Source organism: Sceloporus occidentalis, unplaced genomic scaffold (assembly GCF_023333645.1).
Source record: "Sceloporus occidentalis isolate IW3139 unplaced genomic scaffold, rSceOcc1.0.p SCAF_7, whole genome shotgun sequence".
NCBI classification, from domain to species: Eukaryota; Metazoa; Chordata; class Lepidosauria; order Squamata; family Phrynosomatidae; genus Sceloporus; species Sceloporus occidentalis.
Genome location: NW_028316987.1, coordinates 77159254 through 77184050, shown reverse-complemented (window position 1 = coordinate 77184050; position 24797 = coordinate 77159254). Strand labels below are relative to the sequence as shown.

At 44.9% G+C, this 24797-nt stretch overlaps 1 protein-coding gene across 4 annotated transcripts in view; it reads left to right on the top strand.

Annotated features, from left to right (window-relative positions):
- Positions 1–24797, top strand: part of LOC149309995 (outer dynein arm-docking complex subunit 2-like) — a 114566-nt gene that overhangs the window by 63578 nt on the left and 26191 nt on the right. For all 4 annotated transcript variants that reach the window (XM_089533434.1, XM_089533435.1, XM_089533436.1 and 1 more), the window contains exons 16-17: positions 1365–1607; positions 12517–12631. In XM_089533434.1, coding sequence (XP_089389560.1) covers positions 1365–1607; positions 12517–12631 — 358 coding nt within the window. The remainder of the gene's footprint in view (positions 1–1364; positions 1608–12516; positions 12632–24797) is intronic.

Sequence of the window (24797 nt, the reverse complement as noted above, 5' to 3'; positions counted from 1 at the left end):
ATGGCCCATCTGAACCCCCCTTATCAAGGGGATTAATAGCCAGTTATTCAAGCCTCAATCTTCCAAAGAGACAAGCTGTTTGCCCACAGATTGATGTCCCAAACCACCCGCTACAGTAGTTTGCGACTCACTGCTCCACCATCTTGGCTCTGCCCTTGGTTATTCTAGATTTATAAGAATACCACCTTGTCTTGTTTTGTTAAAACATACTGCTAACCCACATGAATGTAGATATATATCTGGAAAAAATGGCAATTATAATTGTGTTGTCTGGACTATATATACCATATATACTCGACTATAAGTCTAAAGATGTATGCCCCAAAATTAACCCCAAAATCTCAGGTCGACTTATTTATGAGTCAGTATGGTAATGTGATACCAGCTGTTTCAGGCTTCCCCATGCGGTCAGGAGAGAGTTTCTTTTTCTCTTGAGCCATGCAGACAGAATCCTGGGTGATTGATTGCTGTTAAACAGAGTCCCTTTCCCACCCGCGCTGGCTGCTGCTGTCTAGGGAGTCAAGGGTAAAACCAAAGTTGAAACACTGAAGCAAAAAGCCTCCATTGCTGCGTGTACACATAATACCCTGAAGGAGCCTCCAAGTTTTGCCCTCGACTTATCCATGGGCCATGGCAAAATCCATCATTTTGGCACCAAAACCTGCCCTTGACATATACATGAGGCGACTTATAATCAAGTATATACGGTATGTGTGTGTGTGTATAGTCCAACTTCAGCTCAGATTAAAAACTGTACGAACTGAAAAATTCTTGGAATGGCAGAAAAGTCTAAGAAATTTCTGCTGAATTTCTCAGTATCTTTAGAAAAAAATAGATTTCCTGGGATTTTAAGGAAGTAATGACAGTTGAACTTTTAGTGTAGATTTGCACCTAGAAAGTATAAGAGAAATACAGTCAAATGTACAACTTTGATTTTGGATCCATATTTAGTCATACTTAAAGCAGACTCACTGAAATCAGTGGGATCTCATTTAGCCATGACTTCTTGATTTTCTATTCTAACTGTAACTAGGGCGACATATGCACTACAGAAATAATCCAGTTTGACATCACTATAACTTCCATGACTCAATTCTGTGGAATTTTGGAAACTGTAGTTTGTTGTGGAACCAGTGTTCTCTGACAGAGAAGGCTAAATGTCTCATGAAACTACAATTCCCAGAATTCCATAGTACTGAGCCAGAACTGTTAAAGTGCTGTCAAACTGGATTATTTGCAGTGTGAATGCAGGCTAAGTCTGGATTCGAAAAAAAATTATTCCCAGTTTGTTATTTTTGGAACGTGAACAATGTTTTCTGGAAATATACTTCTAATGAAACAATATTTTATCATTTTTTAATTAGATTCCGGGAGTACAAAGCTATAGAAACTTTAGTTGGGCTACTAACAGATCAACCAGAGGAAGTTCTTGTGAATGTTGTTGGAGCTCTAGGAGAATGTTGCCAAGAACAAGCTAATCGGAGCATTATACGGAGATGTGGTGGCATCCCACCACTTGTTGCTTTACTCACAGGAACCAATCAGGCTCTTCTTGTGAATGTTACTAAAGCAGTGGGATCGTGTGCAACAGAACCTGAGAATATGATGTAAGTTTTTCTTTTTTTTAAAAAAAAAAAGTTGTGCACATGGTGGTATAGCCTATTTATATATACACACACCCATATGATGCTTAACATGCTTATCACAGAACTGAATACAAGTATACCTCAGTTAGCATAGTTGATGTGTTCCTGGGCATTACTTCTTTAAACAGAAAAATCTGATACCAGAGGTAGAAATAGGATGAGAAGTATCAGGATAGGGTCCCACACCACAAATAATAAGAGTAGTTCAGCATGTTTCAGCAAACCTTTTATTCAAAACTAACAATATGCACATGTTGATCAGGTAAGCCTTCTGAAACAACAACAGCAGCAGCATGTTGAAGCTTTTTCAGACCACCTGAAAGAATTTTTCCAAAAAAATGCATCAGGGATGATATTTTTCTTTCCCCCGCTTTCACTTATGATTTCCATCATAAGAGGGCCAGACTTAAAGATCTATGCGTTTTGATATGCTGGATGTAGCTGGTGAGGCAGGGTAATCTGAGTTCTCCTTTTCTCTCTGTTTTCTGTTCATGCACACTCACTAAAAGATTTTGGAGAGAGATTCTGTTTACCTGTCCTAGTAGATAAACATTGGCTGTTGTACAACCCCATTCCTGTCCAGTTCAGGCTTTGAACTTAAGCAGACAAATGGCTTGGAGCAGCCTCTAGTAGCTCCAGTCATGAGCGAGCCCTGATCGGCATGGGACCACGACTGTGTTTGGGCCATGTTAGCTGGCCTCGGTGCAGCTTCTGGTCAACCTGGGGGTATGTGCCATCTGCATGCCACACTCCTGAATCAGCCTGAAGGCTCTGCTTTTTACCCATCTGTTTCAGGCAAAAATTGCATTGGTTATTGCAGACACACTTATATAACCCAGAATCAAACAATATAAGCATTAGAATGAAACTTCAGTAGTTTTACTGCTTTTATGTTTTCACAGATTCTCTGTCACTGTTTCTTATAAGGGAATAAAATGGCCAAAATCTAAATAGCACCTTTAGCTTTGCCTGGTAGAATTTTTTAAAATGTTATTTAAATGGCATGCTTTCATGTGATGTCAGAAACTGCTTTGTAAAATTCCAGTGTTTCAAAAGCATTTTATTATGTAACGTGGGGTGGGGTGAGGGAAAACTATTGTTTGAAACACAGAGCTTCAGAAATCCAAGCTACTTTGTATCTTGGCCTTTTTATCTATCCAGAAATACTTTTTTTAAAAAAAACTAGATTAAATAGAGAGATATTATTGGTAAGATCGTTTGTTTCTATTAATTGATGTATCCGTACACCACTCAGCGTCTGACACTTTTGGGGATTAAAATAACAATCATATTTTATGTGGATGTCAACTTTCAGTTTCACAGGGAGTTTTTAAAAATAAATAAATTACTGTATTTAATTCTTAGATAAAAATAGTAACTTTCAAAATTGAGAAGACTCAGGCCTGATAAACATATGAAGCTGCCTTCTAATTAGTTAGACCTTCAGTTTGTTTAGCTTAGTTCTGTTTAGTTTAGTTCGTTCTGCAGTCTTTGCCAACCAAATTTGTTGGACTACAACCTCCTTAATCCCATTCAGCATGACCATGATTGCTTCCTTGATGGGAGTCATAATGCAATATCTGGGGAGGGGGTGAGGATATAGACAGTTTGAGAAAATTTGCTTTAATGGATCCTGCACACACCTACAAATCAAAAGTACTCAGGGATTGGACCTCAACACTGATGAATCAAACCTAACAGATACCTGTGGTCCTGTCCACAGATCCACTTTAAAAATGTTACTATATTTATCCAGGGAATACTTCCAAAGGTAGGCATAGCCTGCTCCAGTATTCTCTTACTTGGTGCCATGCAGATGTGCTGGATTATAACTCCCATGAACTCAAACCAGTGTTATCAGCTGGAGGGCACCACACTGGTGAAGGCTAGCCTACTCCAATCAGAACAGGAACAGCTACTTCTTTCAAGATCTCAAGGGAGACATCTATTTCAGGCAGAGATGGCAGACCTTCTGCATGCAAATTCCTGTTCTGCCACTAAATGGGCCCCCTGATTCTCTCTTAGATAATATCTGAATCTTTCTAAACTGTATTTTATATTTTAAGGTGCTTTGGGGTGAAGTATGTTTTCTAATGTTTCTGCACATCCAGGTTTTTTTTTAAAAAATGGTATACTTGGCACTATAAGAGTGCTCTCCTGCAGTACCAGTTAAACTGAATGTTTTAGTAGTTGTACATGGAAACTAAACAAATACCAAACTATTTTTTTTTGCCAGCACTGCACACTAAGAGTGTGAATTGAAGAAGCTGTTATTTTATTAAGAGCACTATTGATGTTTGACTTGTATAATGTAAAGCTTGTACAGTTTGAGACCTCAACATTTAAATTTCATGAGAAATGTTCCAGGAAAATGTTCAGATCAGCACTTGCTTTTACTCTATCTGGGGGGAAGCCTCCTCAAGGATGTGATACAGTTTTTTGCTTATGTACAACCAAGGTTGACAGGAGATAGCGATCTCCTCCTCTACCTCCTCCTCTTCCTGTTCTATCTTGCCTAAAACACTTGATATTCATAGAATGGCACAGTGACTGATTCCACTTTCTTGAAAGGGGTGCTTGTTTCCATGTTTTGGCTGTCACCCAGTGGCAAGATGGGGCAGGAGTGTAAACTTGGTGTATGTGAACAGGGCCATTTGTGAATGGGGCAGTGGTAGAAAGGCATGCATAGATTGAATTGCTGCCACATCGTATCTCACAAAGTATTGAAGGTTATCAGATGTAATTTTTGTATTAGCCTAACAGTGATGCTGGATCATAAATCAGCAAAGAAATCCAAACAGCCAGTTGGCAGGAATAAAACCTCAAGAGTACTCCACTGCTCAGACCCTATTGCTCCTGTATCCAGCTTCATACTAAAATGTGGTATGAACAAAAGCACCAACATCAACACAAATTAAGGTTTAAAACAAAGGTCACCTTGTTTAAGAGTGACAAAAGGTGCTACTGATAGATTGGGATGAAATACTGCCGTTTTTGGCAATTCTTCTCTAACTGAATTGCACTTTTGATCTTTCTGAGTTCTTTTCACTGTAGGAAGTATTCTTGATATTAGTCTGAAGTCCAGAGCCAAAAAGTACTCTTTTAAGGTTTTTAAAAGGCAAGTGTAATATTTTAGAATATTTGATCTGTGATTGAGTTCAGAAAAATGAATTTCTGGATAAGAAAAATCACTAGCCTTTTAGTATAATTTCCCATCTTCCTCCTTTGACTAGGAAATTTTTCTCCTTTTAATGATGAACATGAAGAAAGATTGCCCCCCTGAAAAACTGACAAGGATCCAAAACACACTGCTGAAATAATCCAGTCTGAGACTGCTTTAACTACCCTGGCTTAGTGCTAGGGAATCTTGGAAATTGTAGTTTATTGTGGCACCAGAGCTCTGTGTGAGAGAAGGCTAAGTGTCTCACAAAACTACAGTTCCTAGAATTCTGTAGCATTGAGACAGGGCAGTTAAAGCAATCTCAAACTGAATTATTTTTGCAGTGAGTTTTGGACCTATGATGTTATTAGAAAATGTTAGCAAGTTAATATTCCGAAGGTATCCAAATTTACAATAAATGCTGTCTCCCTATAAGGATGTTAACCTCCAGTATACATGGTGTCTCATTAACTATTTCAGAGTGCTGGAACTATTATTAACTCTCAGGGAAATAAATTAATTTTTTGCACTATAATTTTAAATTAAATAGATGGGCTGGTAAATCTTGCTGAGATGCCTCTCACCATTTAGAAAGGAGAGTTTATCAGGTACAGCAGCACAAACGAAACAAAAAAGATAAGCTTCACAATCAAGGAAACTAACATTTCTGTCAAGAGTTGCCCAGTAAGTTGAAGCATGATTTCCTTATCTCAGTGTAAATGCTTCTTATAACAGTCTGCTGCTATTGTGTGCCTTTGAGTCATTTTTCACTTAAGGTGAACCTGTCACAGGGTTTTCGTGGCAACATTTGTTCAGAAGGGGTTTGCCTGCCTTCCTCTGAGGCTGAGAGAATGTTACTTTCCTAAAATCACCCAGTGAGTTTCCATGACTGAGCTGGGATTTGATCTCAGGTCTCCAGTGTCTAGTCCAGTGCTTAAACCACAACACGACCCTGACTCCTGATCTGTTTCCCGTCTGCTATTCAAATTTTTCAATGAAGACACCAAAGCTGTATGTTTCATGCAAATTTCTCTGATTAATAACTCAAAATAATTATTTCAATAGGATAAGGTTTTTTTTTACAAACGTCTGTTATGAAACCCATCCATTTACATGTGTTTGCATGAGTGTATACTTGTACATTAGTGATCTTGTACAACTGCCATAATTCATATTTTCTTAGATTTTCCTGTTGCCTTTTATTTGACTTCAAATGTAGCTTTCTTTGTTAAGACTTTGAGTCTTATCCACTAAAATATCATTTTTTAAGAAAATGAACCAGATGTAGCTTGAGTCCCTGATTTACAATACTATTTATTGAAGCAGTTTGTAACTTTTTTAATGCTTAAGTTTAAAAGAGTTGAATTGTGGTTTTCAGAAAAGATGAGATTGTGCTTTGTATGACTTGAAACCTGTAATCTTACCAGGGAGCACAATAAATATAGTCAGTATAACAGTGTTTACATTTGTGTATGTGGTCTCAGTTGGCAGGAGATGCAGTCAGACTTTTCAAGAGCCCTGGCATATTGTGGCGTAACAAAAAGGATGATAGATATAAGAAACAGATGTTGAGGGTGTGTGCATGTGTCTTTGAATAAGTCTGGGGTTTGTTTACCCTGGAAATATTCAATATCAAATTATTAGAGTACAGAAATGGCTTGCTCTAGATTAAGATTGTTAGCATGTAAAAGAGAGACTTCATTTAGAATTATTATCTCGGCAACAAAGCAGATTTAACCCTGGTAGCCCAGGAGATGTTTAAAATGATCGCTTGTATTAAAACCTTGTTGGTTAAACAAGCAACTGCCCTAAACAGTAATCAAGGTCTAGAAATATATTCCAGTATAAATTACACAAGTAATCAGTTTTGTAGGAGACCAAAATTGGCTTACATACAACAGTGCTTTAAGGAACTGCTAGAGTTGCTCAGAAATGATGCCTTGTCAGGGGTATAGTGGTCTGGCGTATAACTGGTTTCAAGAACATAATGGTACAAGGCAAACCCAAGAAGCAAGAGTTTTTGCAGAATGATGTCCCAGCAGCTCTTAGGTAAACCTTTCCAAGAACTCTCTAGGAAAATTGTGATGAATACTGATCCAACTGTTTAGAAAGGAAACAGGCAAGGAAGTCACATGAATTGGACAGAGAAACAGATTAGAAATGAATGAATAGCTGCAGTTGGATTTCAGAAAGCAGACAGGAGAAACACTCAAACTGGAGAAGCCTGCAGTTTCAAACCACTGACCTCCCTTGTACTGGGACCTCCCAATGCAAAACCTGCAAGGGTTTCCCAAGAGAGTTATTAAGGAGTCCAAGCAGCTAGCTATAATCACAACACATAATACAGTTATACCAGGTCAAAAAAGAACAAGATTTTGTAAATATTGATAGCCCCTATGTGATCACACAAGTGATCATAAAACAATTTCCCACAGCCTAGTCAGATTCACAAGGAGATTACTGTTGTCTGTAGAATGCATACATGTGGGAGTTTCCTCTCCTGTATAGTCACAGATGCTGGACAGAACTAAAGAAGAAAATGTCTTAACTACTCTGTCTAAATTCTCCCCTAGTCTTGTGATGGGAGTATTACCATTCTTGTGAATAGGGAAGGCCATACCGATGCTTCCTGCGTTTTAGCTCAGATGGGCCCAGGAAATTCTGCAGGTTGTATACACACCTCCCTTGCTTCCAGCCCAGCTTCTGTGGGTGAGAAACTCATTTAGTCCTTGAAGTCTTAAAAATCAGCCTATGGGAGCATTTCCCCAATACCAATGAGGTATGATTACTCTACAGGATTTAGACAAAATACATAAAAATGTTTTAGACATTTGTGCAATTTTCTTAAGTGTTGAAAAGGTTCTTCCAGCATGTGGATTTTGATATATAAGCCCGAACTTACAAAAATTATCTCAGATATATTAAATATATCAAATATTTACTTGTTCAAGATACTATCAAAAGTAAAATTACCTTATGTCAAATAAAATTTGATTTAATCTTCTCTGGCATTCTCCTAATTTGACCACAAATAAATAAGGCCTTTGGCCATTTTTATTAAGCCATCCTTAACTTACATACTAACCTCATAATGTCAACATTTTGACTTAACATCAGTTAAGAATCTATGACCACAACAATGTCTAAAATGCTAAGCATGAATGGATACAAATTTTGATGCCAACAAAAGTAAATGTGTTAAAAAAATTCCAGGCTGGGTCTCTTAACTGTACAGTACAATTCTTCTAGTTTTCAGCTACGGCTGAGAAAAAAAATCTGCTTAAAACAAATCATGCCGTACAAACCTATGCTCATTTTCAAAGGGAATGTTCCCTAAGTAACAGTGCACTTTTTAAAAATAAAGTTTTGCCCTCTTGATTTATTTTAATCATTCTGTTTAATTGGATTTTTTTCTGTACATGAAACTAGTAATTGTTTATTTCTCTGTCATTTTCTTTTAAAATGAAAATCACCTGAGAACAACAAGAATTTGTTTCTTCAGTTCTATGCTTTTCTGCTGGACAAGAAGGCATTTAGCATATTTAATCCTCCCCTTCTGGGAACCTCTAACAGTGAGATAGCAGTTGGGAAGATTCTCAATTTTATCTTCTGGCTTCTGTCACGGTCCGTTTGTTCGTGATAATTTTGGAAAGCCTGGACTGTGGCATTTTGAGCTGCTCCCTCTTCACCTTGGGCAGCATATAGACTTCTCTCTTGAGTCAGGATGAATGGGTGATTACCCAGGCAGCATGAATCACAGGGTGAGCCAGTGCTGTATAGTGGTTTGAGTATTGGACTATGACTCTGGAGACCAGGGTCTAAATCCTCACTTAGCCATGAAAACCCACTGGGTGACTTTGAGCAAGCCACACTTTCAGCCTCAGAGGATGGCAATGGCAATCCCCCTCTGAAAAAAAACTAGCCAAGAAAACGCTGTGATTCATTCCCCTTAGGATTGCCATAAGTGGTAAACAACTTAAAGACAAACAATACACACATGAATCATAGTTTTTGTGCCAAGCAGAGGTTCCATCTTCACCTTGCTAGTTTTGCACTGGGTCAATATGCTTCTCTTTTCCTCCTCAGGTATTCTAGCTTTTAGGAGGCCCAAATGAATGACACAGCCTCGCTTTGTCCCTCTACCACTGGTGTTAGCGTCAGGGACGTAGCCAGGATTTTAGGAAGGGGGGTCCAGACTAAGTGCCACCATTATAATGGGGCTTGGGTGCGGTGGCACAGCAGCACACACCATTCATTTTTCTAATGGAAGGGGGGGTCCGGACCCCAAGGACACCCCCTTGGCCACGTCCCTGTTAGAGTGCAACTTAAAGCCACTTTTAAATATCCCTGTTCTAAACTCCAGGCAAAGCTGAAACCTCACTTCTGCTCATGGAGATCCTCTGTTCTTATGAGCAGCCCTCAGCCAGGATGTACCGCATCTATAAGTTGGGAAATTTATGGCCAAAAATTGGCCTCAAAATCCTGGGTCAACTTATATACAGATTGATATAGGAATACTGATGATGGAAGCTCATTCAGTGACAAGACACACACATACACCTTCCTCCCCACTTTCCCTCTGTGCCTGGGAATGGGCTGCTGGAAACAGAGAGAATGTAGGGCAAGTAGGTTTCTTGGTGGGATTGTAGGGCCAGACGGCGCCTGTGACTAACACCACTCCAAGGAAAAATAGCTGTCTTGGTGCTTCCTCCCTGTGACAGAGAAACAGCCTCTGTCTGCTGCTGGGGAAACACTGAAGAGCCACCATGGTCCTGAGGAGGTTCAAAGTTTTACCCTCGACTTACCCTTGGGCATACCAAAATCCCTAACTTTGCCCCAAAACTTGCCCTCGACTTATACATGAGATCAACGTAAGGGCGGGATACATACCGCCATTTAGTACGTATAGGATACGTACTAGGGTTAGGAAGGGGCGGTGCTTCTGCACCCCCCTAACCCTAGTACGTATTCAATACGTACAAGATGGCGGCGCCCCTTCTACATGGGCGCCGCCATCTTGACGTATCGGACGCTGAGCATCCGTACGCGTCGCGGGCGTTGTGACGTAGCGAGTGCGCCCCTGGCGCCTCGCTACGTCGCAAACGCGACTCAAGAAGAAGCTCCATTTTGGAGCTTCTTTTTCAGTCTGCACGGGAGCCGCGCCATGTGGAGGCTCCGGCTCCCCCGCAGACTAACCGGCGGCGGCGGCAGACCGCCGCAAAGCGGCAGTTTGTATCCCGCCATAGTCAAGTATATACGGTATTATGCAGCCTTTAGCACCAAAGTGGAGGTTTGTTTTGCTTCTTGAAGCTTGTGCTCTTCTGGTCATGGCTATTTTATTGCAGGATCAAATAATTCATTGACTGAAGGTGGTATGTAAGTACCAAGAGACAGGCAAGATTGGGACAGTAAGTAGGGATGTGTAAAAGCCAGGGTTCAAAAAGCCAACAGACATAAAACCATTTTTGTCTGGAATGATTTACCAAGGGAAATGGCATTTCTCAGTGGCCTGACTGTGTGTCAGGGACTGAAGCCAGCCAATGCAGATAGATTGATACAGAGGCAAAAGGTATGGGTAGAAAGGAAGACAGCTGGGATGAGCATTATAGGTTCAAGCCAGTGTAATGGTGATTCAGCCACAACATTTTTTAAAAATCCATATTTTGAATTCAGATACAGCAGACTGGAGGGTACACCAAAAGACAACCAAATTTAAAAAGTAAGACTTTGCTTCCTTATTCCAGTCACAACAAAAATCCACCAAACAGTGATACCTTTATGGGGACAACCAAAATGCATAAGCTTCACTGGCTTCTTCATCAGGCAAGGCGTTACAAATCAAACAGGAAGAAAAAATGGAAGGTGTTATTCAAAGGCCTGCATTTTGATGTTTCTCTTCTTAGTTAAGATGGTATGAAGGGGCAAATCTTGCAGGCATGTAGCCTCACAAAGGATGAAGACATGCAGGATTCCAAAGGAAGCATTTTCTTTGTGTTGAAGATGGATGTTCAATTTCCTGGATTTTGAAAATGTCTCAGCTATCACATGGACAGAAGGAGGAGGTGCCAGATTCTTGCTATGACATATGACCAACACAGCTACCTGGATGTTTTTTGCTTCCTTATGTGTATAATGCAGGAGATGCAGAGCTATGATTTGGAAAGAATGGTCTTAACTCTGAGCCATGCACAGTCTCATTGTGTAGCCTTGGTTAAATTACTGTCTGTCAAACTAACTCTTAATCTGTACAGCTCCTATTGATCTGAAAAACCTCCCAGGAAGGGATTAGTTTGAGAAGCCACACAATGAAAGCTTTGAGATACTCTGCATAAATGTTCTGCAGGTGATGACAGAACACTGCAATAGTGGCTCTAACTTCTGAATTCATTCAGTATAGATTCTGCAGAACAGTGACTTATATGCCTCTTTTATATATACTTGTGTGCCATGTTGTGACTTCCCACTTTTGGCCCAAAATGCTGAGGGTTTTTTGTTTTGTTTTTTTGATCCTGGCGTTCTTTATTCTGGCAGTGTAAATCTGCTTGCCTTGTTTAATGTTTCAAATTGTCCTTGCTCCCCTCCAAAATACCTGGAATATTGGAAGCAAAATTATATAACCAGGTTGTATCCATTTAAATAAAGCTATGGTTACTTAAGACAGAAAGTTCATATTCTAAATCATTCCGTCTGCATCAAAATAACTGTATGATTACGTATTGGACTGATTTTCTACTTAGTTTTCATTCCTGGCAAATTCATTTTATGTAATGAACAGAAAAGAGATGTTCCTGTTTGATTTGAACATGGGTAAAATCTGTACTTTATTTTATTTCCAAAATAAAGTATTCACAATTAAAGATTTGGACAAACAGTGTAGAATTAAACATTTGAGGTTATAAATCAAAGTAGACCTGATTTTCCTTTATCTTCACCTCATCTGCTTTGAATTTTATATATCTTCCTGAACAAAGCCATGTTTGTAAAGGATATTAAGTTTTGTTTGGTATTCCTCTACATTTTAAAGTACTCGGTGGACTTTAATATGATGTTATGATCCCCTAGACTGATTGATATATAAACATAAGACAGATGGTTTAAAGATGATTCTGATGATAATTCATTTTTCAGTTAGACATGAAGATGGTTTGATTACAGTATGTTTAAGCAATTATAACACAGTTTTCAGTGTTAGTCTTGTTGGTAGGGAACACATGGGAAACAAGTTGCACGTTCTTCATGTCCAACAAAGGGTGCACTGTGGTGTGACCCATTTTAATTCTGAATGTTAGGTTAGCAACATAGAAATTTAAAATATGTCATACAGCAAGGTAAATAAATTAAACATAGACTCAATATAGAGTTAAGTACATAGTTTTTTGGCATAAATATTTGTTTTGGAAAGTATTTGTTGCTATATGAAAGAAACCAGTATGTTTGAATTTCAGTTTGACTTTTCATGCAGCTTGTTAAAAAGTCACATGGCTTATTTATAAAGTTTACAAGAGCCCTAGCTATATAATGCAGTTTTCAAATTTTATTTTATTTTAATTTTGAGAAAAGATTTTTAAGGCTAAGTGCTATGGGAAAAATTATGCTCAACACTCAGAAGAATCACTCAAAGAATCTGTAATGTTCTAAATCACTTTTACAATTAACGGTTGATAATTCTGTGTTTTTCAGCAGAACGTTTTCCATGTCTCTCTTTAATAGGATAATTGATCGCTTGGATGGTGTCCGTTTGTTATGGTCTTTATTGAAAAATCCTCACCCAGATGTTCAAGCAAGTGCAGCTTGGGCTATCTGCCCTTGTATTGAAAATGCAAAGGTAAGAAAATAGTTTCAGTGATTCTTACTGCATGTGAAAACAAAACAGAAATGGAGCCAGAGATTAGCCCCTTTCTCCATCCCTTACCACATGATATCATAGTGCTTCAGTTCTCCTCCCACGGAAGATGGTTGTAAAAGCATGCCTTTTGTTGAATAGATTTTTCTAGCTAGAAAAAACACACACTTTTACAACTGTCTCCATGGGAACCGAACTGAAGCGCTACAGCACCATGCAGTAAGGCATTGAGAAAGCTGCTATACTCCAGCTCCATTCCCACTTTGTTTTCTTTTATGATAAGGCTCTAAATCTTTCTAGACTATTCGCAATACATCTGTCAAATGGTGTGAAGGTAGACTGGGCAAAAACAAGTGTTACTATTTGCTGATTTTCATGCCTGTTAAGTATTACAGTATTTCCCTTTTCCATACTTAGATGTGTTGGTACAGGGGTAGGCAACCTGCGGCCCGCGGGCCGGATCCGGCCCGCCAAGGCCTTCCCAGCGGCACCCGAGCAGTCCTCCCGCCGATTGCCGCCGATTTCCCCCGTTTTTCGCCGCTCCGGGCGCCATTTTGTTTTTCAAAATGGCGGCCGAAGTATCGCGTGACCTCAGGATGTCAAAGATCACACGAGATTTCGGCCGCCATTTTGAAAAACAAAATGGCGGCGCCCATGTAGGAGGCCCGGTGCAGCCCCTGGAGCACTCCAACAGGGCTCCAGGAGCTGCAGTAGGCCTGCAGCAGGCTCCACCTCGCTCTCCGCCCTCCTCCTCCTCCTCCCTAAGAGCAGGGAAAGGAGGAGGAGGAAGCAGAAGGAGTGCAGAGCCAGGGAGAAAGGGAGCCAGAGCGGCAGCTGCAGCCACAGCAAGGCGAGAGGTCGGTTCATTGGGGGAGGGGCTTAGCTGGCTGTTCATTCTGCAAACTTCCCTCTCAGCACCCTGTGGATTTTCTGGGTTGAAACTGTGTGCATGCTTGCTGCAGTTTATTTTCAGTTGCATTGTAGTAATTTCCTTGCTTGTAACTTTATTCTTAGTATTATTTATTATTATTACTGCTTGCCCTGGGTGTTCTTTGTGCAAAATCCCCTCTCAATGAGAAAGAGGAGGAGGAGGAGTGTGACTTTCCAAAGTGCATTTCTGTGTATTTTTGGTGCATTTATTGCTGAAAGGTCTGCTGTAACAATGATAGTAGTGGAGGTGGTGATGATGATGATGATGCTTCAGTGGAAGCTCCGCCCCATAGGGTGGAAGCTCCACCCCTGGCATGTGGCTCCGCCCCTGGAGGGTCCCACCCCCAACATGCGGCTCCACCCCCTGGAGGGTGAAGCTCCACCCCCCGGCTTCGGCCCCCCCAGTTGTCTGAGGGACAGCAACCTGGCCCCCGGCTCAAAAAGGTTGCCTACCCCTGTGTTGGTATTATAGATGCAAATAGGTCCAGGTTGAAGGTAAGGATCAGTGAAATGACTGTTGGTGTTACAGGAGAGGAGTTTGGAAGAGGAGAAAGTATTGGTGTCCCCCGTGTGCATTTGCTAGCCAGGGGGGTAGGGGTGGGCATGGGATCAAGCAACTTCTCTATAGAGAAAGGTCATAGGCTGTCCTAGTTCAGTATCTTCAGTATCTTTTCCAGATCTTTCATAGCTACCCTGCCCATTCCTAGTCTTCTTCTTGTTTCTTGACTGCAATCTCTATTCTGGTCAATGTTTGATCCTAGATGTGGGAATTCTTTATTTCAGTTTCCTCGTTGTCTAGATTCAATTTGTGTATTTCTTCTATGATCATTATTTTTGTTTGCTTTGTGTTCAGCACCAGACCTGCCTTTGCACTTTCTTCTTTGACCTTTCTTATTAACTGTTCCAATTGCTGAATGTCTTCTGCTAATAATATGGTGTGATCCACATATCTTAAGTTATTAATGTTGTTTCTTCCTATCTGAATTCCTCCTTTTTTCTGATTCTAATTCTGCTTTTCTTATGATATTTTCAGCATATAACTTAAACATGTAGGATGATAGGATACAGCCTTGCTTGACCCCTTTGTCTATTGGGAACCACTCTGTTTCCCCGAATTCTGTTCTGATGGTGGCCTCTTGTCCTTCATACAGATTCCTCATCAGAACTATTAGATGTAGTGCCCCCCCCCCCCATGTCTTTAAGTGTGTTCCATAGCTTTTTGTGATCTATACAGTCAAATGCTTTGCTTAGTTTATGAAACACATGCTGATTCTTTTTTTGAATTCTTTGGTGCGCTCCATTAACCATTGTATGTTTGCAGTGTGGTCCCTAGTGCCCCTTCCTTTAGCAGCAGAGAAGGGGCCGAGCATCCTGACTTCGGGTGGCTCCGCCCACTTGGCTCCTGGTAGGCAGGTAGGAAAGAAAGAACAAAGAAAGTGACCGGGGCCCTGGCCCCCTCGCCCTTGCGGGCGGAGCTACCCAGGGACCCCAGTCTTCTTCCTGCCTCGCACCTGGTAGGACGTTTCTCATCCAGCTCCAGAGTTCTCAGCTCATCGCTCCCCGGACCCGCCTGGCTCCTTTCTTTCTCTTACTCAGCTCTCTCTTTCTCTTCTTCCCTCAAACTCTCTTAAAAAAAAAAAAAAAAAAAAAATCCCATTTCTTTTTCTTCCTCCCGACTTGTTCCTTCCCCCCCCCTCTCCTCCCCCCCCCCAACCGCGGGAGACATGGCTACCGACAGGGATGCCAGAGCCACCGGGGAGCTCGCTTCCACTCTGCCCGGGCCAGCCCCGGCTTTGCCGGCTGCTCGCCGAGCGGCATCTCCACCAGCGCCCCTGGAAGTGGAAGCGCGGCCACAGCGACCGGAGGAAGCCCTCCCTTCCGCTGTCGGGTCAAGGGACTCCCAAGCGGCCCAGGTGTGGTCGGAAGAGGGAGAGCCCTCACCTTCAAAAGCCGGCGAGGACGTGAGTAACTCTCCCCCGCCGCCACAACTCTTAAGGTGGTTCAGGGCCTTCCTAGAGCAGGAAGCTCCCTCCATCACCAGGGCACCCCAGGGAGGGAACGAAGGAGCAGGCTCGCGCTCTCGCGAGGCCGGCACTCCAGCTTGGGGGACTGCTGCCTTCCCAGGGGGGGGGCCACTCCTGATGTGGCCAGGGGCCATGCTCCCTCAGGCCTATCTCCCCAGCGACTCCCTACCAGGGGGGTGGGGGATGGCGCCGGGATGCCCCCAGAGCAGCGCGGACCTCTCTCCGGAGGCTCATGGCGGCCGCCATGATCGCGGGGCCGTGTCCCGCCCACTTCCGGAGGACCCGGAAGTACCTGGACGGCACCACGCGGCCGCTCATGGGCGCCGCCATCTTGGCCATGCGGCTGCCGATGGGCGCCGCCATCTTGGCCATGCGGCTGCCGATGGGCGCCGCCATCTTGGCCAGCCCGAGGCCAACGACCACCGCCACCGCGGGCACGCGGCGGCGGGGCCACATGCAGCAACGCGGGAGGGCGGTGTCCCCGGGGGGGTCGGGGGGGTCCCCTCCGCCGCCAGCGAGCCTCAACGCGCGGGCCAGCCCAGGGAGCGACAGGGACGCAAAGCGTCCAGGAAGCGGAGTTCCCCGGCACGGGGACTAGGCACCAGGGAGTCCTCCCCCAGTCTCACCCCCTTAAGCCAGACAGGGGCCCACGGTTCAGAAGAGGAGGAGGAAGGAGCTTCATGCTCTTCCTCCGGCTCAGAGCGCTCCTACCTCCCGCCTACCAAGCGCCCCCGCCACGATAGGTCCTCTGGCCGCAAGCGCCCACGCACCACGCTTCCCTCTGACGACGACATCTCGGAGGACTCTCGCAGCCCTCCAGCCTCAGAGGCAGAGGAGGGCGAACTCTCACAAGATGAAGGAGAGCCCAAAACAGACGCACAACTGTCCTCGCGCCTATTTAAACCAGAGGACTATGTGCCGCTCATTAAAAAGACAACTAAGACCCTAGGCATAACCCTACCCACAGGACAGGCCACCCCATCCCCCGACTCAGACCTCCCCAAGATGAGCGAGGATTTGTTTCCAGTGTCGGTCTCTCCAGTCCAGCAAATTCCCTGCCCGCTTAACATCATGCAGATTATTAGGGACGAGTGGGCTAAGCCAGCCTCCGCTAGATCCAATCACGGCATCACCCGCAAGTACTACGTACTGCAACCAGCCGTCATGGACAAACTCAAGATTCCATCTGTCGACGCTCCTGTGTCGGCGCTTGTCTCATCAGCCGTATTCTCTAGAGATGGAGAGGACACCCTCAGAAACCCAGAGGATCGTAGGGCTGAGGGGGCACTTAAAAAGGCCCATGAGGCCCTATCCATCGCCGTCAGGGCAGCGTCCACCGTGTCCATGGTGATGCGGGCTAGTCTCCAGTGGTCCCGCCAGCTTTTGGACCTCCTGCCAAGCCCAGACACCAAGGTTAAACAAACCATTAACAAAATTGCCAGGGCGGCAGCCTTCGCTGCCGATGGCACCCTTGACACCATCCAACAGTGTGCTCGAGCCCAGGCAGCAGCTGTGGCGGTCCGCAGGCAATTCTGGCTTAAGAACTGGAACGTGGATTCCAAGTCCAAGCAGAACCTGGCCTTTTCCCCGTTCCTTGGCTCCAAGCTGTTTGGAGAATCTCTAGAGCCAGTGCTAGTAGAGGGAAAGGACAAGAGGAAAGCTCTTCCCACTGCTAAGAAAAGGGACGATAGGAGACAATATAGGAACCGATCTTCCTTTCGCCCCAACCAATCCTCCTACCCCTCTTCCTCTAATTCCTTTCGAGCCAGGGAGTCCAGGCCCAACAGGTCGCATTGGGGAGATTCAAAATTTACCAAACAAGCTAAACCTCCCTTCCCCTCCAAAGAAGGAGCGGGGTCCAAACAACCCCGCAAAAATAATTCACAATGACGGCGTTCCCCCAGTAGGAGGCAGGCTGCAGGGGTTCGGCCACATTTGGGAGACATCCACCTCAGACAAATGGGTCCTAGATACCATCCGGCAGGGCTACAAAATAATATTCCATCGTACGCCTCCCGACAAGTTTATACCGTCTCCCAGATCAGCCGATCCCTGCAAACACCGCCTTCTACTGGAGGCCATCGAACGCCTACTACACATCAATGCCATCGAGCCCGTGCCGAGGCAGGAGAGGGGACACGGCTGCTATTCCACCTTCTTCCTTGTTCCCAAGAAAAACGGATCCTGGAGAGCCATATTGAACCTCAGAGGGGTCAACCGGTTCGTCCTAAAGAAGAGATTCAGAATGGAGACACTCAAGTCCATCCTAGACAGTCTCCAGCCGGAAGACTACCTTTCCTCGCTGGACCTCCAAGATGCTTATCTTCATGTTTTGATTCACCCTTCCTCAAGAAGATTCCTCAGATTCAGATATGGCAAGCGCCACTACCAATACAGAGCCCTTCCCTTTGGGCTAGCCTCTTCCCCCAGAGTGTTCACCAAGATCATGGTGGCACTTGTCGCCCGATGGAGAACCCAGCGATTGCATGTCTACCCCTACCTCGACGACCTGCTAATCCGGTCATCTTCCAGACTCCAGGGGGTTCGCGACATCAATCACATTCTCAGGTCCCTCCAGGATCACGGCTTCCTCCTGAATCTCGAGAAGAGCTCGCTCGCTCCAGGTCAGCAGATCCACCATCTGGGAGCCATTATAGACACCCGGGCGGGGACGGTACGCCTACCTCCAGACCGCATCCGGTCCATACAGGACGCCATCTCGAAGGCCCTGCAGTCCACGCGCCCCAGCCTCCAGCTCTTGGCCCACCTCCAGGGCCTCATGATAGCAGCCATCCAGTGCCTTCCCTGGGCGAGATTCCACGCCAGGCCCCTGCAATGGCTCCTTCTCCCTCACCAACGGGCCATCATCCTCAGGAGACACAAGAAAATACAGCTCTCCACCGAAGTAAGACAGTCGTTTCGTTGGTGGAGGTCCGAGGCAGTCCACCGAGGTCGCCAAATTTGGAGGCCCCCGAGTGTACAGATCACCACGGACGCCAGCCTCCGGGGCTGGGGAGCGATATGCGGAACACAGCTGGCCCAAGGCAAATGGAGCCCAGACGAACGAACCCACAGCATCAATTGGTTGGAGCTCCGGGCAATCCGCCTTTCTCTCCTCGCCTTCAGTCAGACGATTCACCACAGGTCAGTCCTCATCAGGACGGACAACACCACAGCCAAGGCACATGTCAATCGTCAAGGAGGAACCAGATCCAGGTCCCTGATGAGCGAGGCTCAATCCCTCCTGTCATGGGCAGAGGCCAATCTCATATCCCTGGAGGCCGAACACCTTCAAGGATCCCTAAACTCAAAAGCCGACTGGCTGAGCAGAATAGATATCGACCAAGGGGAGTGGAGTCTCCACCCTCAGACCTTCCAGATCATCACAGACAGGCTCGGCCAACCCATTCTGGACCTGTTCGCCTCCCCCGCCAATGCCAAAACTCCCAGGTTTCTCTCAAGATTCCAAACGGAAGGGGCCGAAGGAATGGACGCCCTCAACTGCCCCTGGCCACCAGGCCTCCTCTATGCCTTCCCGCCGACTCCGTTGCTCACGAAGCTCCTAGCCAGGATACGCAGGACCAACGCGCAGGTTATCCTCGTGGCTCCAGCGTGGCCGCGGAGACCCTGGTTCTCGGAGATTCTCGCCATGGCAACTCAAGGATTCGCCCTCCCGCTCAGACCGGACCTCCTCGCACAAGGACAGATCCACCATCCGGACCCAGCCTGGCTACGGCTTCACGCCTGGAAATTGAACGCCACATGCTGAGCGGATACGGCTACTCCCCAGAAGTGGTTGACTCCATTCTCGCTTCGAGACGCCAATCTACAAACAGAATCTACGAGTACACCTTTCGGACATTCAAAAGGTGGTGCAAGGTCAAAAACAAGGATTTCATCAAGGTCTCTGTTCCGACAGTGCTCCAGTTCTTACAGGATGGCTTCCACCAGGGTCTGCGGCCCAACACCATCAAGAGACAAGTGGCAGCCATCACCTCCATACTGCCCCATAAGGTCGCAGCCAGGATTTCCCAACACCCCCATATCCGCAGGCTACTCAAAGGGGTCGCCAACAAGGCGCCCCCAACGAAACATCGGTTCCCGTCCTGGGATCTGCATACAGTCCTCAAGGCCTTGACCATCCCGCCCTTCGAGCCACTCAGGGAGGTACCCCTCAAGTTCCTGACCCTCAAGACGCTGATACTGACGGCACTCACGTCTGCCAGGCGCATCTCCGAAATCGGTGCCCTGTCCGTCCGCAAGGAATTGTGTATCATCAGACCGGACTCTGTTCTCCTGAGGCCTGACCCAACCTTTGTCCCTAAGGTTAATTCCGTGTTCCACACCTCCCAGGACATCGTCCTCCCGTCCTTCTGCCCCCGACCCACGGGAGACCTAGAAAAGTGCTGGCATACGCTTGATGTTCGCAGAGCCATAAGAGTTTACCTCAAGAGAACAGCCACCTTCAGGAGATCGGAGGCGCTATTCGTTTCCTTTCGACCTAACTCCAAGGGCAAGAAGGTGTCACGCTCCACCTTAGCAAGGTGGATCAAGCAGTGTATCGTCCAATGCTACAGGTCGCTTAAGCTTCAACCTCCAGCTGACATCACCGCTCACTCGACGAGAAGTGCGGCTACATCTGCGGCCTTATCTACCAATGCTCCGTTGGCTGAAATCTGCAGGGCGGCCACCTGGAAGTCCCCGTCTACATTCACCAGACACTATAAACTTGACCTTTTCCAATCGGCAGAGGCGGCCTTTGGCCGGAGGGTTTTGCAACAGGTGTTTTCGGATCCGCCCTCCGCGCCAGCCAGCCCTCCCTGTACTTGATCTGCTTTTCTAAATCCCGAAGTCAGGATGCTCGGCCCCTTCTCTGCTGCTAAATGGAACGTTGGACTTACCTGAGAGACGTCCCTTTACAGCAGAGAAGGTACGAGCATCCTCCCCACCCTACTTGCCTACTGGCGCGGGTGGGCGGATTTGAGTTCGTCAGTACCACATTAATATTAGGCTTCTCGGCTTAAAATCGACTGGGGTCCCTGGGTAGCTCCGCCCGCAAGGGCGAGGGGGCCAGGGCCCCGGTCACTTTCTTTGTTCTTTCTTTCCTACCTGCCTACCAGGAGCCAAGTGGGCGGAGCCACCCGAAGTCAGGATGCTCGTACCTTCTCTGCTGTAAAGGGACGTCTCACAGGTAAGTCCAACGTTCCATTTTCTGAATCCTGCTTGCACCTCAGGAATTTCTCTCTCCATGTGTGGTTGGAATCTATGCTGCGAATTTTGAGCATTATTTTGCTTGCAAGTGAAGTCCTGATAATTAATCCATAATCTATTACTTATCCCTTCTGCTTAGTTTAAAAACTTAGTTTAAAAACAGCTTGTCTATAGCAACAAATTAGTTCAGATAGAAAAGACAGACAGTCTTGCAGAAATATGAGACATTATTTCCGATGCTTTCTATATGTTAATTTATCATTTGGAATCAAATCTCATTTGTTTTACATCTTTATAAAGTAAGTAAGGGTATAAAGACATGTTAGGCTGGATTTTATCATCCTTAGAGTATATATATTGAACTGAGCAAGACTTAAGTTAAATAGTTAAGTCCCATCAATTTTAGTGGGTCTACTCTAAGAATGACTAAATCCAGAACTGTCCTTACTATTTAGTATGCTTCTTTTTTCTAAACACACTTTTTATATGCAAACATAATTTTAAAATTTATTAGAAAAATACAAAATATAGAAATTCCTGGAAAAAAATGCACAGTGTATATAGGGTTGCCATAACCCTCCTGCCGGCGGGACATTCCCAGTTTTTCACCACTAGGGGGCATCCCTGCACGGTTTCCTCCTTGACTCCCGGCCTGTTGCCAATCTGGTGACTTTCACACCAAAATGGGTACTTTTCAGAGCCTTTGGTGTGATTTTGGTGGTTGGTTTTAATGGTAATTTTGAGAGTTGAAATAAGTTCCAATTATTTTTATTCAATTAGGGCTACGTTTTATTGCCATATTAACATTACAGGGACTTTTCAGGGATTTTGACTGAATATTTGGTGAGATATGGGGGGGGGGGAATTTGGTGAGTTTTGGCCAAACGTTTGGGGAATTATCTTTGAGGCTTGTTGGCAACAGGAGGTTGCCAGATTCAGAAAGAGGAGCTCCTCCTTTGGTCCCAGCAAGGCAGCAGAGGGGAGAGGGCCATTTCCTTTGGCACCAAGGCGAGGATGATGATGAGGAAGAGGAGGAGGAGGTGCATGGCCATTTTCAATATTTATTTTGTTTGATCACCCTCCCGTCGCCGTGCCAACCTCAGTACTGACTTGGGGAGCACCAGGGCCAGAATAGCACAGGCTCAGCTTCTGCTATTCTCACCCATCTGCTCAGGCCCCATGATCTTGAATCCACAGGGATAAAGGATTAATCAGAAAGCAAGGGTGTTGCAGAATGGAATCCAAAAGTTACTGAATGCTGAAATTAGATTGTTTGTAGTGTCATTTTCTTAGTTTCACAATATGATACAAGTCATGATCCATAAAAGTGAAACTCTGGAGATTATCACAAGCATCTTAGAATCATAGAATTGTAGAGTTGGAAGAGACCACAAGGGCCACCCAGTCAAACCCCCTGCTATGCAGGAAATCTCAAAGCATCCTCGACAGATGACCATCCAGCCTCTACTTAAAGACCTCCAAGGAAGGAGACCCCACCACACTCCGAGGGATAGTGTTCCACTGTCAAACAGCTCTTACTGTCAGAAAGTTCCTCCTAATGTTGAGGTGGAATCTCTTTTCCTGTAGCTTGCATCCATTGTTCCGGGTCCTGTTCTCTAGAGCAGCAGAAAACAAGCTTGCTCCATCCTCAATATGACATCCCTTCAAATATTTAAACAGGGCTATCATATCACCTCTTAACCTTCTTTTCTCCAGGCTAAACGTTCCCAGCTCCCTAAGTCGTTCCTCATAGAACATGGTTTCCAGACCCTTCACCATTTTAGTTGCTCTCCTTTGGACACGCTCCAATTTCTCAATGTCCTTTTTGAATTGTGGTGCCCAGAACTGGACATAGTATTCCAGGAGGGGCCTGACCAAAGCAGAATATAGTGGCACTATTACTTCTCTTGATCTAGACACTATACTTTTATTGATGCAGCCTAAAATTGCATTGGCCTTTTTAGCTGTCGCATCACACTGTTGACTCATGTTCAAACTGTGGTTCACTTGGACTCCTAGATCCCTTTCACACATAGTTTCATTTAGCCATGTGTCTCCAATCCTATATCTGCATTTTATTTTTCCGTCCTAAGTGCAGTACCTTACATTTCTCTGTGTTGAATTTCATTTTGTTAGCTTTCAAGTCTATTCAGGTCATTTTGAATTTTGATCCTGTCCTCTGGAGTATTAAGTATTCCTCCTAATTTGGTGTCATCTGCAAATTTGATGAGTATGCCCCCAATTCTGTCATTCAAGTCATTGATAAAGATGTTGAATAACACTGGCCCCAGGACAGAGCCCTGTGGGACCCCACTGGTCACTTCTCTCCAGGATGAAAAGGAGCTATTGTTGAGCACCCTTTGGATTCAGCCAGTCAACCAATTACAAATCCATGTAATAGTTACCTTGTCTAGCCCACATTTTACAAGCTTGTTTGCAAGAATGTCATGGGAAACCTTTCAAAGGCCTTACTGAAATCAAGATATACTATATCCACAGCACTCCCTTCATCTACCAACCTGGTAATTTTATCAAAGAAAGAGATCAGATTTGTCTGGCATGACTTGTTTCTCTGAAACCCATGTTGACTTTTTGTGGTTTTGGAATTGCCTTCTAAATGTTCACAGACTCTCTGTTTAATAATCTGCTCTATAATCTTTCCTAGTATTGATGTCAGACTAAATGGACGATAATTGTTAGGATCCTCTTTCCCCCCCCTTTTTGAAGATGGGGACAAAGTTTGCCCTCGTCCAGTCTGCTGGGACGTCTCCTGTACTCCAGGAGTTTTGAAAGATTATTGTCATTATTGGCTCCGATACTACATTTGCCAGTACTTTTAATACCCTCGGATGTAGTTCATCTGGTCCTGGAGACTTAGGTGTGTTACAGACGGGCCCATGAGGCACCGTTTCCTGACGCGCCTTGCCCCTCATGCGTAATGACTGTCAAAATGGCGGCGGCCGTTCCACCTGGCTGCCGCCATTTTGACATAGCGGACACTCTGTGTCCACATGTCGCATGGCGGAAGTGATGCCGTGAGTGCGCGACTAGCGCCTCACGGCGTCTCTTCTGGGGCCGAGGAAGGAGCGTGATTTTCGCACTCCTTCTTTGCTGCGTCCAGGAACCACGCGGTTTGGATGCTGCGGTTCCTGGATGCAGCAACCAGCAGCGGCGAGAGACTGCCCCTTCTGGGCCGTCTGTAACACGCCTTCAATTCATTTAGATTAACAAGATATTCCTGTACTATCTCTTTACTTATTCTGTGCTGAAATTCCCCTATTCTCTCCTCTGCTCCATTATCCTCAGGTTGAGCACCCTTTTCCTTTTTTGAGAACACTGAGACAAAGAAGGTGTCGAGTAATTCTGCCTTTTCTCTGTCCCCTGTTAGCATTTTGCCATCTTCTCCATATAGTGGCCCCACCGTTTCCTTCTTCTTCCTTTTGCTGCGGACATATCCAAAAAAGCCCTTTTTATTGTTTTTTGTGGGTTTTTCCGGCTATGTGGCCATGTTCTAGAAGATTTTCTTCCTGACGTTTCACCATCATCTGTGGCTGGCATCTTCAGAGAAATTGCCCTTTTTATTGTTTTTAACCTCTCTAGCAAGCCTGAGTTCATTCTGCCCTTTAGCTTTTCTGACTTTACCCCTACACATGCCTGCTATTTCTTTGAATTCCTTTGTAGTGATTTCCCCCTTTTCCCATTTCTTATACATGTTCCGTTTAAAACTTAGCTCAGTTGAAAGTTCCTTAGTCATCCATCCTGGTTTCTTGAGACACCTCCCATTTTTCTTTCTCACTAGAACTGTTTGAAATTGTGCCTTCAGTATCTCCCTTTTGAGAAACTCCCATCCTTCCTGAACTCCCTTCTCTTTTAGTATTTCTGACCACGGGATCACCCTCAATACTTCTCTACATTTACTGAAATCTGCTCTCCTAAAGTCTAGAATGCGTGTCTGACTATGCCTGACCTCTCCTTTCCACTGT